This window comes from Capsella rubella, unplaced genomic scaffold (genome assembly GCF_000375325.1).
Source record: "Capsella rubella cultivar Monte Gargano unplaced genomic scaffold, Caprub1_0 scaffold_2, whole genome shotgun sequence".
Classification (NCBI taxonomy): Eukaryota; Viridiplantae; Streptophyta; class Magnoliopsida; order Brassicales; family Brassicaceae; genus Capsella; species Capsella rubella.
Window position 1 is genome coordinate 6,825,161 of NW_006238922.1, and position 14,065 is coordinate 6,839,225.

The following is a 14,065-nucleotide window of genomic DNA, read 5'->3' on the forward strand; positions in this document are numbered from 1 at the left end:
CACGTGGCAGTGGGGCCCGTGAAGAAGGCAAGGACCGTCGCCCCTGGACGTACGTCCCGCCTTTTAATTTTGTTTTTTGATTTTTTTTTTTCTTTTGGGTTGAGGGACAGGGGCAAGGACTACCAATGCCCTTGCCCTTAGAGAATAAGAACTTTAACTTCTTTTGAATATATTATTAATAAAAATATTAACAGAATTAGGTTAATAGCTTGCCTCATGTCACGCTCCTATGAGAATGTTAAAACTTTATAAATGACATTAACAAGTTTTGCATTTTTTTTTTATTCTATAAAGAAACTACCTCTTTTGTGAATATATTGACAACAACAAAATTAATAGAATGAGATTAAGAGTTTAAGTTATTAAACACTTTTTGATATACAAGAAAATTTATTTGTTTTTGTATATATTCACACAAAATAAAAACCAGCCAAATTAGGTTGATGTTTATTACTAAAAAGAAGTTTTATAAGATAGAGTTAAAAACTTTTCTATTTTTATCTTTAAATATACTAACAAATTTATACACATGACAACATCTTATGTTCTATATGACATGTGTTGCGATCACTCACGTGAATTAGCAATTTGAAAAGCAAATTTGTATTTCAAGGTTTACAAAATTGAATATTTTGTTTTCTGAAGCCTGTTACAAAAAAAAAAAAAAAAAAAAAAATTTTGTTTTCTGTTTTTGGTCGGTCTTATATTGCCTATTTCAATATTATCTAAGACAACAATTAAAAAAAAAAAAAAAAAAAAATCTCAGACAAAACTCAAAGTAAGTCCTAGTTAGGATTTGGTGCACTTATTCCCTTTCAGTCTTGGAATAATATATGCATGTCCTATGAGTATATATATACATACATAGGTTGAGCTCAAAAGCAAACCATCTAAAATTATTACCGATCATTGAAAGCAAAGATGATCTCGATGAAGAAGAAGATAACTTGTTCAATCATATGTTTTCTTCTGTTGCTTCTTCTCCCAATAGATGGAACAAGTGCAAAAGCTCCAACAGTGCAAGAAACAAGAAACAAACATGGCACTAGAGAGGTGATAGTGGACAATGGGATTATCAAAGTCAGATTCTCGAGTCCTCAAGGACTTATCACTGGCATACAATACAAAGGAGTTGATAATGTTCTAAGTCCACATCAACGAACTCGAGGGTATTGGGACATAGCATGGCAAGGAGAAAACAACCGCGGTGGCGGCATAGATCATGTCGAAGGAACTAAGTTCAAAATCATAACTCAAAACCAAGACCAAGTTGAGATTTCGTTCTCTAGAACATGGGATAGTGGTTCTCATTCTCGTTCTCGTTCTCATCGTATTCCATTAAACGTAGACAAGAGATATATTATACGTGCAAATTCATCAGGAGTCTACGCATATGCGATCTTCGAGAGACTTCCTGAATGGCCAGGTTTTGATATGGGACAAGTTCGTATAGTATTCAAACTCGACCAAGATAAGTTTCATTACATGGCGGTCGCGGATAATATACAAAGAGAGATGCCAATGGACTCTGACCGAGATATCCATCGTGGTCATGCTAAGGCTCTTGGTTATAAAGAAGCTGTACAACTAACTCATCCTCATAACTCCATGTTCAAAAACCAAGTTGATGATAAGTACCAATACTCATGTGAGATCAAAGACAACAAGGTGCATGGTTGGATCTCAAATAAATCAAACGTTGGCTTTTGGATTATCTCACCTAGTGGCGAGTACCGTTCTGGTGGACCGGTTAAACAAGAGCTCACATCTCACGTCGGTCCAACGGCCACCGCGAGCTTTATAAGTGGACATTATCTTGGTACGGACATGGATATGCATTACAAAAGTGGTGAAGCGTGGAAGAAAGTCTTAGGACCTGTCTTTATTTACTTAAACTCTGGTGATGATTTGTTATGGGAAGATGCTAAAAGACAAGCTAAAGAAGAAGTTAAAGCCTGGCCATACGAGTTTGTAGCATCTTCTGACTTCCCTTCTCGTCGAGAAAGAGGAACCGTCACTGGTCGTCTTCTTGTCAACGACGACGAACTCTTGACGCCGGGGAAATTTGCTTATGTTGGTTTAGCACCACCGGGAGAAGCTGGTTCGTGGCAGACAAATACTAAAGGTTATCAGTTTTGGACAAAGACTAACGAAACAGGTTATTTCAAGATACCTAACGTTAGACCAGGAACTTACAATCTCTATGGATGGGTTCCTGGTTTTATCGGAGACTTCACGTACCAAAACCATGTTAACGTAGCTTCAGGTTCAGAGGTTAAACTCGGTAGAGTCATGTACAAGCCACCTAGGAACGGTCCAACGTTATGGGAGATTGGTGTACCAGACCGAACCGCAAGAGAATACTTTATCCCGGAGCCATACAAGAACACAATAAACCCTTTATATCTAAACCACACAGACAAGTTTAGGCAATACGGATTATGGCAACGATACACAGAGTTATACCCTAACCATGACCTCGTCTACACAATAGGAGCAAGTAACTATAGCCAAGACTGGTTCTACGCACAAGTCACAAGAAACAATGGTGACTCGACGTACAACCCAACGACATGGCAGATCGTGTTTCATCTTCCTTACGTGAACATGCGAGGTAGCTACACGTTGCAGCTAGCTTTAGCCTCGGCTGCACGGGCTCATCTACAAGTACGGGTCAATAACGAATACAGTACTAGGCCATTATTCTCAACGGGTTATATTGGAAGAGATAATGCTATAGCAAGACATGGGATCCATGGAATCTATAGGCTTTATTGTATCAATGTTCCGGGAAGGTCGCTACGGACAGGGACCAATACGATTTATCTCCGACAAGCTAAAGGATCAGGACCATTTGAAGGAGTTATGTATGATTACATTCGTCTCGAAGAGCCTTCTAGAGTTTAGATTCATTTATTTAGTTATGGTTTTGGTTTTCTAACATTACTTTTTTTTTTCTTTGATTTAAGTTATTATTACTTTGGTTTTCTAATTTCTATATGATTCTGTTTTCAATTAGCCCTATCCATCTTTTATCAAATTTTATGGAAATAAGTAAACCTAGGTTTGGTGTTACCAAAATAACTGAAAATTTGGGTGAATCGGGTTCAATTTAGACCAATATTATTGGGGGTATCTTAGGGAGCTAAGATACCCCAATAATGTTGCCCTTATGGCGGTTGAACCGATCGGCAGGAAAAAATTGAAAAACTGAAATATTTCGGTTGTTTCGGTTTATCAATTTTTTTTATTTTTTATTTTTAAGTACATAACCAAAATCTACCCCTAAAATAACCGAACTATCAAAAAACCGAATCCAAAATATTTTAAATAAAACCGAGAAAACAAAAAAACCCAAAATTATCCCTAAAAACCCAAAAACATTTAGGAATTTCTTGTCTTTTAGGCAGTTCATGCAACTGAAACCAAAATAACCGAGTCGAAATATCCAAAATAACCGAAGTCCCAGAACTTAGTAAACCGAATCTGAACCGGACCGGATTTGGTATAATTCGGTTTGGGAGGTTAGGGTTAAATTCGTCATTTCACCTCTTCGTTTTAGCTTCAATTTGTATGCAAGAGCACTCGGTTTCTTCTCCTTCCTCCTCCTCTTGAAAAATTCGAACTTTGATTTCGCTCACAGAAGCTTCGTCTCGAATTCGATCTTTCTACGGTTTGGTTTATGAGGTAAAGCTTCTTTTGATAGATTAGATTCTGATGATAATGACGAATCTGCCATTTTTGTTTCTCGTGAAGAGTTTGAAATTAGGTCGTCTTCGTGACACAGATCCTCTTATCTTTTCTTCGATTTTGAGTTCTTCTGAATTTGTTTTCGTATCTGTCAAGCTACTCACTGTTGTTAATTGAATTAGAGTTGTCTCGAACGAATCTATGAATTAGGGATGCAACGAGACTTGTTTGTTTTGGCTGCTAGGGTTTTTCTTATGTATTATATATGTATTCAAGACTCTTTGGTAATCACTGTATCACTTCTCAAGATTCTTGTTTTTTGTTTACCTGATGATCTTGTTTTTTGTTTACCTGATGATCTTGTTTTTGTTGCTCTGTTTTTTCCTTGCAGCTCAAAGGAGAAACCCACTCTCGGGTATGTGAAATTTTAAAGCTTTTTTACAGTATTGTTATTTTGTAGTTTGAAACTTTGGTCTATGTTAATTCTTTGTGATTCGTCCATGGAAGTTGAAAACTTGATGTTCTGATATTTATGTTATTGTCGTTTCAATCAAACTTAGTTCTGATGTTTTCAAGTTGTTGATAATTTGAAGTAGATGAAATGTAATGTAATAAGTCTTGCTCTTGACCTTGAGAGTTGAAACCTTTTAATAAGTTTGGAGTGACTGTATTTAAGTTGTGTATATGACTTTTGGAGCTGCTTGTATTTTATATATTGTTAATTTTTATGTGTAGAGGTACGCGGATTAAGACCCGCAAAAGGAATATTGCTGCTCCTCTCGACCCTGCGGCTTTTTCTGATGCTGTAGTGCAGATTTACCTGGATAATGCTGGTGATCTGGTACTTTTTTTTGTGTGTGTTTTATGTATCTATTTATCTGTTTTTTTTTGCTTGTAAAATGTTGTGCACCTTACCTTGTGACTTTGTTTTTGTTTGTCTTAGGAACTTGTTGCGAAAAGTTTAGAGTCATCTGATCTTAATTTCTCAAGATACGGTGACATTTTCTTTGAGGTAATTCTACATATGTCGATTCTGCCTCTGCTGTCGTATATTGCCTATGTATCTCATGTCTTCCTAAGAGATAATTTCTTATTTCCACCTAAAATGTCATCTGGTTGGGTCATCACTTCCCTACACAATATGTGAAGTATGGTTTATCTAGATTCACTGAAGTTGGTGTAGTAAGATATGTCTTCCTGGCTGTTTATGTTCTTTAATATCATCGGATACCAGCCTCTTTTTTTCTGGTATCAAGTGAATTTTTGTTTTGCTTGTCTTTCCGAGATTATTAATTGATGGATCTCTCTTACAGGTTGTTTTCATTGGAGGACGTACACAAACTGGTTCAGTAAAATCTGATGAAGGGGAACGCCATCCTTACTCCATAATCGACTGTGAACCAACGCGTGATGCGATTTTACCATCAGTTGTATACATTCAGAAAATTTTGCGGAGGAAAGCCTTCCTTATAAAGAACCTTGAAAATGTTACGAGGAGATTCTTGCAGTCACTGGAGCTTTTTGAGGAAAATGAGAGGAAGAAGCTTGCAATATTCACAGCCCTCGCATTTTCCCAGAAGCTGTCAGGATTACCTGCAGAGACTGTCTTCCAGCCATTGCTTAAGGATAATCTTGTTGCCAAAGGGATAGTGCTCACTTTTGTAACAGACTTCTTCAATGAGTATTTGGTTGAGAACAGTCTTGATGACTTGATTTCTATTCTGAGGCGTGGCAAGATGGAAGACAAACTCTTGGAGTTCCTGCCACCCACAAAGCGGACTACTGAAAGTTTTGCTGAGCATTTCACGTGAGTTTTAATTGCTTGAAGTTTGCTGCATTCAATATTATTAAGTTGCTCTTTTGTAGTTTTCTTTCTCTTCTAATTCCGTGCGTTTCTCTAAATTTTAGTTGTATAATATTGATATGAATGTCATTGGTGAGATCCATTTAGTGAAAATGCTTCTATATAGGTTAACTTTTTGTCAATAATTTGTTGAGCTTAACAATTCCCAGGCCCTCTTCCTTCTGAATGCTTTTATAATTTATCTTTTGTTGTCTCTGCTTTCTTAATTACTCTGTAAAATTGATATTCTTTTTCTTCTGAATTCAAGCAAGGCAGGATTGACAGCTCTGGTAGAGTACAATGAAAGGAAAATATTTGAGGTGAAGCTCAAGGAAATCAAAGCAGTGCTTACAAGCCAAGTGACAGAGGAAATAAACGTAAGTGAAGTGATTGAAACGGTGAAGCAACAGGTGAAAGATGCAAAACTGCCAGAGATTGAGGTTGTGCATGTGATCTGGGATGGGATAATGAATGCTATTCAATGGTCTGGGAAAAACCAGCAGCAAAATTCAAATGCTGTATTACGCCAAGTGAGTTTATTTTTGTTTGTTTTATGAGTTATTGTAACCTTGAAGCAAGAATGAGCTGTTTGATCTTAAAGCTAAGCTAAGCTAGTCACTATTTTTGTGGTATAGGTGAAAACATGGGCGCCGCTTCTGAACACGTTGTGCAGCAGCGGAAACATGGAGATGGAACTGATGTACAAAGTACAGATGCAGTGCTATGAGGATGCAAAGCTGATGAAAGTGTTTCCTGAGGTAGTGAGGTCTCTGTATGAACTTGATGTGCTCGCTGAAGACACCATTCTCCACTGGTATCGCAAAGGGACCAACCCGAAGGGCAGGTACCACTTTTCATTGTATGCATTAAAAGAAGGTTGATGATTCTTACTAAATAGTATATGTAACAATGGTGTGTGTTGGGTTTACATTGCAGGCAAACTTTTGTGAAGGGCTTGGAGCCATTTGTGAATTGGCTGGAAGAGGCTGAAGAAGAGGAGTGAGTGAGCCGCTCTGCTTTTGTTTTTCTTCACTTTATTATAATAATAAAACAAACACAATCTTTGCTTCTCTTAACGCAAAACTCAGATGCTTTTAAGGTTTTGATTCCTACATTTGTTTGTGTGATTTTGTTTTTGAATGGATAATTATGACTTCCTTTGCTTATGTCTTTTTAACCTCTTGTGTGTAAGTAAATAATACTTGCTTAAAAAAAAGTAAACATAAAAAGAGAAAAAAAAAGGGAAAAAAGCCTAAAAATACCCCATTTAATTTTTATTTGGAAGATTAATACCTGGTCTTTTTTGCTTGGAATTTTAATACTTCGTCTAAATTTGAGTGTCATTTAAATGCCTGAAATATATATGTGTTGGCTCTTTAGTACTCCGTGGTTAACCTCCGTTTAAGCTCTTAACGGAATGACTAACTCGGGTTAGAAATTAAACCCACGTGTTTAATTAAGCCTAACTAAAGACACTGTTGTCCTTAGGCATTTCCCCCAAATCGAAAAACCCTAAATCGCATTTCCCCCAAATCGAACCCTATTTCGATATTCTTCTTCTTCTTCTCTTCATCTTCTCAATTGATATCTGGGCACTGTAAGGAATCGATGATTTCAGTTGTTTGATTACTTGCGGATTCGTTGTTTCGTTGTTAGATTGCAAGTGAAGAGATGAGGTACGCAATCGTCGATTCAGTTTATCAAATTTTAGGGTTTTTGAGTTTTCTGGGTTTAGGGTATTTTGATCTCCTCTCTTGCCTCTAGTAAGCTGACCTTCTGCCAACCATTTGGCTTTTCTTCATCTGCCCAATTAATAAATCCATGAACAACGCACCTGAAAAATCTTCTACCTGGATTCTCATTTGTCCATGACTTTGCAACCGTTGTTACTCTACCGCAATTGCAATGAGGACCCCAGCTCCGACTCGAATTCGCATCAGAACAAGAACTATGGCTCATCATCTACCCAGATCGTGAAGAATGAGCTTTAGGTTTCTTCTTCTTTTCTAATAAATCGATTTGGGAGAGACAAAGGACAAAAGTGTCTTTAGTTAGGCTTAATTAAACACGTGGGTTTAATTTCTAACCCGAGTTAGTCATTCCGTTAAGAGCTTAAACGGAAGTTAACCACGGAGTACTAAAGAGCCAACACATATATATTTCAGGCATATGACACTCAAATTTAGACGAAGTATTAAAATTCCAAGCAAAAAATACCAGATATTAATCTTCCAAATAAAAATTAGATGCGGTATTTTTAGGCTTTTTTTCCGAAAAAAAAACCTTATCCAAAAGTTGGGAGATTTTGTTATTTAAAAGGGAACCACAAAAAAAGGAGGAAGGAAGGCATTAAGCCGTTGGCCACACAATCAGATATCATAATGGAAATAAACTCCGATGGCTACTACTTCTTCCTTCCTCCTCCATGCGTCCCCTGCCTCCTCCGCCTTTCTCCGGCGGCGCTTCTTCCGCCGCTCTTGGCTTTCCTCTAAGATCCACCGCCGTCTTCCCCAAGGTACACTACTATTGCTCTTCTCTATTTCACCTGTCAGTTCTCTGATTTTTATATATCTTGGAATCTTCTTCTATATCTTTTGGATTCCAGCAACTTCTAAGGCGTAATTCCAACTTAAATTTTCACTTAGTACCCCAATTTGTGTCGTCTTGTAAGTAAAGCCCTGGTTTATCTTACTGAGTTCCGTGATCTCACATTATTTGTCAGTTTATCTTCGTCCTGTTTTGTTACTATGCCTTATAACTTCCTCAAGCATTAGCAACTATGGAGAGTTAACCACCACATGGAGTCTATGTATAATCCCTAAGAGTTACTTTGATGTGCGTCTGAGGCCTGAGCTCATATGAATGCATGAAAACTAAAGAAGATGAGAGATTATGCGAGAAAAATGGTTGTATGAAACGTTTGGTACAAAATAAATTCCAATACGATTCCATGTTTTAGCCATTTTGATATGAGTTTAACCCTTAGGTTCAAAACTGTGGTACTATTATCTCATTGGTGTTTTGAATTGAATGATACTTCTGTTTTTTATTTGTTTATTTCTTGAGCCCTATTGATTGTATATCTCCCACTCTACTCTATTTTAAACCTATCTTACTATGCAACTATCCTGTTCTTTTTGTCTCAGTTATAAATGATTCCACAAGGACTGAGGTATCCATTGAGAAATCAGAAGCAGACAAGCTTGTTGACAGGATTGATTTTGGGGAATTATGCAATGATTTTGAGTGCACAAGTAGCCCGCAGGTGGAATCCACAGCCAGACAACTTGTGCGCGACATTCTTGAGATCAGGGAAGGAAATCGTGCCTTTGCATGCTATGCAGTTTCTGTTAAATATAAGGTACATTTCTCTGTCACATTGTAATTTACAATATATATTTTGTTTTCAGATAGATATGATTCATGTAACTTTGGCACTGGTTAATCAGTTATGCTCAAAATGGGCACTCAAAATATGTGCTAAACCTAAAAGGAGTAGTATTTGTCTTGTGAGTTCCAGCTTCAAGCAGTCTAGAACAAACATGTAGGAATCCCTGGTCTTTTAGGTAGCTCATGGAACTGAATCAGATTTCTTACCTGTTTTGGGTAGCTTGGGCTGTTTTGTGTGGTTCATGAACTAGATGAGATACTTCTTACGAGTTGATCTTGAAATGGGGAGCAGACCATTTTGTTTACATTCAAACAAATATTAAAGGGTTAAGGATATATAGATTTTGTTGAAAAGGCAGTAAAGCTAATAGGCTAATGGCTGAAGGATACATGTTGTGTTTAGAGTGGTCCCATAAAATTGATTTGCTCGAACATTACTACTCTTCGTTCCATTATTTCTATTGTGATGTTCTGTTCCTTGGCAGTAAGTAAATACAGAGTGATTGATAGTGATTGCAGGATCCGATTAGAAGTTTTACAGGTCGTGAGAAGTATAAAAGACCAATGTGGATAACTAGTGGATTAGAGAATCCTACGGTGGTGAGAACCGATCTCAACTCTTAACATTTGCATTTTCTAATCCTTTCAGAAACTAGTAATGTGATTCTCTTCCCCTTATTTGTAGACTGTACAAGAGATGGTAATGTTATCCACCAGCGTCTTACGTATTCAATGGACAGTCAAAGGAAAACCCAAATCTTTACTTGCTGCTATAAGTGGAGATTTGATAATCAAAGTCAAATCTGAATTTACTCTTAACCAGATTAGTGGCCAAGTGATTGAGCATGAAGAGTCTTGGGACTTATCCTCATCGTCCCCTATTGCACAAGCCTATTTCTGGACCTCCCGCCGTCTCTTTGCTGCTTCTGAATCTGCAAAAGATTTGGCCGATGTCACAAAAGACTTGACTGCCAATTTGACAACTCGAAAAGAGGACACAGATATATATCGGGATCCAACCGATCCGAATAAGGTCAGTTTCAACTAACAATATTGTATAATCATATAGAAAATGATACTCTTTGGTTCTGTCAACCGGTCAGTTTGATTGAAATCTTTAAACCTGAAGCAATCCTCAGAACATAAGGCTACATAGTTGTATCTATGTACAGGATGTAAACTAAGAGAATGCTACTTGTGTTGATGCAGTTTTTCCAAAGAGACGACAGCTTCGAAAGAGATGGGTATCAGATTGCACTGTTTCTAGCCATTGTATACTTTGTTGTACAGTTCTTGAAGAACACCCTCTAATTGCTCCCATCTCAATAACATATTTGTAAATTCCTATATATGTTTTTGTATATGATCTGTATAAAAACTGAACAAGCAAAGAGATATGTGTGTCTTGGAAGACTTTTAAAAAGTGATTTCTTCTTTGAGTATCCATCACCAAGAGAATTCACATATAAGTATATAACCCATATAAAATGGTCTTCTTTGTTACTATGCTAATGAAGTTAAAGCCACTACGATCAATGCCAACAAAATTGTAAGAAACTTTGTGATCATCAACAAAGGTGGAGCCGATGAGAGATTGTCTGCTCCAACCGAGTAAACACCTCCTGATCCGTCTTTTACTCTGATGCTCGACGAACCTTCAAGATGAGACTCATATATTGGTATAAAGAAAAGATGAAAAGTCTGCTACTTCTTTGGGTTCTAAAGATACTTACAGTTATGATCTGCCCATCCGATCACCTCGTTCTCCAGATCGTATACTACTAGCTTGTTTGAGAGCACCAAATCTACATAATGATAAGTCAATGATTCAGTACTTTTATTGTAACATATGGGAGGCCACATACCAAAATCATACACACGATTGTGGTATAGTATGGTTAATCGCTATCGCCTAGACTAGAGTGAGCAATAGCGAAAGAAAAGATGATTCATTTACCTCCTAAGAGAATCACTTCTGATTTTTCATCAGTTGTCAAACTACCAGCTTGCCAACCGAAGCAATACATGTCTTTCTGTTGTCAAATGGAGGAAAAAAAAAGAGAGTTCTCATCAATTACGCAAAAGCGAAAACATCGCAACTCGAAAACATCCTACTGTTGATTTACTTACCTCAAGCGAGAAAAGATAATCATGCGGGTAAATAGTCAGTTTGACAGAGTCCTCAAACTCAAAACTTACTGGTGGAAACGCCTCATCCACGCTGCGAGTTCAAGAATGAAAAGATTTTAGCATATGACACACTTATCATGATTGAATCATGCTTATGCAAACACATAGAAGTTATATAGGTAATGATGAATACTACTTAAGTAAGGCTTGATTTATAGGTATCTATAAGAAGAATGGTTCGGAAACAAACACGGTAGGCGAAAGAAACAAGCCGTCTTACTTTTTACTGAAGCTAAAACATTGGAAGGTTTCCTCTACTATGTGAAGTTTTACAGGTTGACGAGCAAGAATCTACACAAACCAAACTCATGTCAGGATTGTTTGTGATTCACACACACTAGAAATAAACACTAATAAGAGTATGAACAGAGAAGTAAGTGTTACCGTTTCTATTAGAGAGTCATAAAGAACCTTTGGAAAGTAAGCTAAAGTTGTACCACTGTCAACAATGGTTCCTCCGTTCCTAACAATACTTGGTGGAAGGTCAAGAGAAGCTCCATCCACATCCATTCCCATCAACATAACATTGTAATGCATCCTAAAAAATTGTTTAAGCAACGCAATGTTATAACAAGATTCATAATTCAAGAGCATATAGTAAATGAATTATTGAGAAGACATATCACTTACTGATTAGGTACCATAGGGGTTGTTTTAACTTTTGGGTAATCAACAACACCAACAGCAAAAATCCCACCACCTTTAACATTATCCAAGCAATGCGAAAAAACTCTTTTCGCATCGCCCGAGGCAGCTAGTTGGGAAAGGACTGAGGTATTTGACTGTCCAAATCCCATTACACCATCAACTGCTGATTCACTACTCCCAAGTTGGCCAGATTGATCACTTCCACACCTGTCTCAAAGATTAATCTCTATTGAGAAAAACTCACACAAACAAAAGAGAAGGAAGATATTAATTAAGCTCACCCGAAAACCACATCTTGGCCAAGTGGTCCGGTTTGAAGATCTCCAGTAACTTGATCAAGTGTTAACTTGTCTCTTATAAAGTTCCCATCACTTGTGCTTTGGTCCGCGTAAACAATGTGATAACTACATCCAACAGCGGGTTGACAACTATCCGATTGCGAAATGAAAGAGCAAAAATCATCTTCGCAACCAACCTTCTTCGCGGTCGAGGAAGCATTCACATCAAACAATGATAATTGGAACTGCATTGGCAAACCAAATTACAAAAAAAAATGATGATCTAGCTCATGAGAACATTTATCTGTTACCATTAGACCACTAGGTGAATCAAAATAAGAAAACATTACATTCAAATTGGTTTTGGTAGGACATTTTGGACACGGCGCGCAATTGACCCAAAGTATATCACTTCCTGTATCAACTTGTACATAATATTCCTTTGGTGGCGACCCGAGCTTGATTCTAGTGTAATATAAACTAGAACAAAATCAAGAAAATGTAACTTCATTAGTACCTAAACTTAGGTATTGTAACAAAATGATACATAAACAATCGCATTATAATGATCAGCTTTGCTATATGTTACAACGTCTCACATTAGAAATTGCGGTTGTATAGTAATATAATAAAATATACGTCATTTCACTTATTGCCAATTAGTTTTGAGTCGGAAATTTAAGAAAGAAGGGAAAAAGAGCAAAACCCGACAGAGTCTACGCGGCTGTCTCCACCGAGAGGGAGATCAACGGAAGCGAGCATCCGAGAGTGTCGGCGCGTGTCGTGAGACTTGAAATGCTCGAGCTTCTTCTCTTTCCCTGCGAACTTGTGTTGTACCTTAAAAACGAAGTTGCCTGATGCAAATTCGATCACAATTACGAAAACTGCAACCACAAGACACAATTTTCTCCTCAGTTCCATCGCTATGTTATCTCTCCGGAGAATTTTAATGAAATAAAACTTTGTGTGATTTCTCTTTGGTCATATTGAGACAAAGAAACGGCAAAGAAAACATAGAGACGCGTTTTCAAGAGACGGATTTAGAAAATTGCCAAATGTGATGTTTGAACTTTGAATATATTTTTTTAAAAGAGAGAACAGCTAAATTCTTTACTTTTCATTTATTACGAATCAATGCTTTTGTTTTTTTTTATTGCTTTTTTAAAACCAATGCTTATAAAACCAATGCTTATATTAGTAAAGAAAATCCATTTTGGGAAGTATTGACAAATTTTAAAGAATCTTATACTAAAATTTTTTTAAGCAATAAAGATAAAATAATAAAGGTGATGATGATGCTTAAAGTTATGGTTTAAGAAAATTATAACTATTAACGGTGGTTAATAAACAGTAACCATAGTCATGCTAGCTAGGCATGACTAAAATCTAACCTTAACGGTATTTTAACCGTAACCGGACCGTTTTTCAATTGTACCAAACTGTAATTGTATAAAACAGTTAAGAACTATAACCGTTAACCGTAAAGATAAATCAGTCACGGTTATAAAATTTTTTTTTAACCGTAACCGTTATCAATAGTAACCGTATAAAACCGTTGGTTAACCATACATATAATTAACAGTACGGTTAAACCTTTAATAAAAATTATTTCATTAAAACAATACTTTAAATGGTTAAATGTGTAAACTAGTAACTCTAATCTACTCCACTACTCATTTTCACTAATCAAATCAAAAATAATTTAGTTTAAATATTTATAGGCATGACTAAAATCTAACCTTAACGGTATTTTTTACCGTAACCGGACCGTTTTTTAATCGTAACTAGACCGTTTTTTAACCGTAACCGAGCTTTAACTGTGTAAAACGATTAAGAACTATAAGACCATCTCCAATGCCTAGCTCTATTTTTTTTTTCTCTAAAATAGAGTAATTCTAAAATAGAGCATTGTTTTGCTCTAATGTAGTACTCTATATCTTGCTCTAAAATAGAGGTAGTATAAAAAAATAGAGTAGAGAATAGAATTACTCTATATTTAGAGGAACTCTATAATTTACTCTAATTT

General features: G+C 36.6%; 4 protein-coding genes across 4 annotated transcripts; 3 read left to right on the plus strand and 1 right to left on the minus strand.

The window, feature by feature from the left end:
- The first annotated feature begins 921 nt into the window (after nt 1-921).
- On the plus strand, nt 922-2,907 carry LOC17895512 (rhamnogalacturonate lyase). Its single transcript, XM_006301602.2, has one exon. The coding sequence runs from the start codon at nt 922-924 to the stop codon at nt 2,905-2,907; it is 1,986 nt and encodes a 661-aa protein (XP_006301664.2).
- A 687-nt stretch (nt 2,908-3,594) lies between these two features.
- Nucleotides 3,595-6,710, plus strand: LOC17894113 (basic leucine zipper and W2 domain-containing protein 2). Its single transcript, XM_006300432.2, has 8 exons — nt 3,595-3,687; nt 4,082-4,105; nt 4,426-4,531; nt 4,634-4,702; nt 5,004-5,497; nt 5,802-6,063; nt 6,169-6,377; nt 6,470-6,710. The coding sequence occupies exons 1-8, from the start codon at nt 3,683-3,685 to the stop codon at nt 6,534-6,536; spliced, it is 1,236 nt and encodes a 411-aa protein (XP_006300494.1). The 5' UTR covers nt 3,595-3,682; the 3' UTR covers nt 6,537-6,710.
- Nucleotides 6,711-7,886: 1,176 nt separating this feature from the next.
- LOC17894438 lies at nt 7,887-10,357 on the plus strand. The gene is made up of 5 exons (XM_006302577.2): nt 7,887-8,048; nt 8,680-8,894; nt 9,443-9,523; nt 9,609-9,956; nt 10,133-10,357. Exons 1-5 carry the CDS (start codon nt 7,931-7,933, stop codon nt 10,232-10,234), a joined length of 864 nt encoding a protein of 287 aa, XP_006302639.1. The 5' UTR covers nt 7,887-7,930; the 3' UTR covers nt 10,235-10,357.
- Nucleotides 10,328-13,057, minus strand: LOC17894606 (aspartic proteinase-like protein 2). The gene is made up of 10 exons (XM_006302150.2): nt 12,746-13,057; nt 12,390-12,519; nt 12,043-12,284; nt 11,744-11,968; nt 11,498-11,651; nt 11,334-11,404; nt 11,054-11,144; nt 10,881-10,956; nt 10,657-10,728; nt 10,328-10,578 (listed from the first exon to the last, which is right to left on the minus strand). The coding sequence occupies exons 1-10, from the start codon at nt 12,958-12,960 to the stop codon at nt 10,427-10,429; spliced, it is 1,428 nt and encodes a 475-aa protein (XP_006302212.1). The 5' UTR covers nt 12,961-13,057; the 3' UTR covers nt 10,328-10,426.
- Nucleotides 13,058-14,065: the final 1,008 nt, after the last annotated feature.

Bases quoted from the DNA above. Each gene is read 5' to 3' on its own strand.
- LOC17895512 (XM_006301602.2), top strand. From the start codon at position 922: ATGATCTCGATGAAGAAGAAGATAACTTGTTCAATCATATGTTTTCTT.
- LOC17894113 (XM_006300432.2), top strand. The intron at 4,532-4,633 runs GTACTTTTTTTT...TGTTTGTCTTAG, and splicing joins TGGATAATGCTGGTGATCTG to GAACTTGTTGCGAAAAGTTT. The intron at 5,498-5,801 runs GTGAGTTTTAAT...TCTGAATTCAAG, and splicing joins AGTTTTGCTGAGCATTTCAC to CAAGGCAGGATTGACAGCTC.
- LOC17894438 (XM_006302577.2), top strand. From the start codon at position 7,931: ATGGCTACTACTTCTTCCTTCCTCCTCCATGCGTCCCCTGCCTCCTCC. The intron at 8,049-8,679 runs GTACACTACTAT...TTTTTGTCTCAG, and splicing joins CCACCGCCGTCTTCCCCAAG to TTATAAATGATTCCACAAGG. The intron at 8,895-9,442 runs GTACATTTCTCT...TAGTGATTGCAG, and splicing joins CAGTTTCTGTTAAATATAAG to GATCCGATTAGAAGTTTTAC.
- LOC17894606 (XM_006302150.2), bottom strand. From the start codon at position 12,960: ATGGAACTGAGGAGAAAATTGTGTCTTGTGGTTGCAGTTTTCGTAATT. The intron at 12,520-12,745 runs GTTTTGCTCTTT...ATTTTGTTCTAG, and splicing joins AGCCGCGTAGACTCTGTCGG to TTTATATTACACTAGAATCA. The intron at 11,145-11,333 runs GTAAGACGGCTT...TTGAACTCGCAG, and splicing joins TGTTTTAGCTTCAGTAAAAA to CGTGGATGAGGCGTTTCCAC.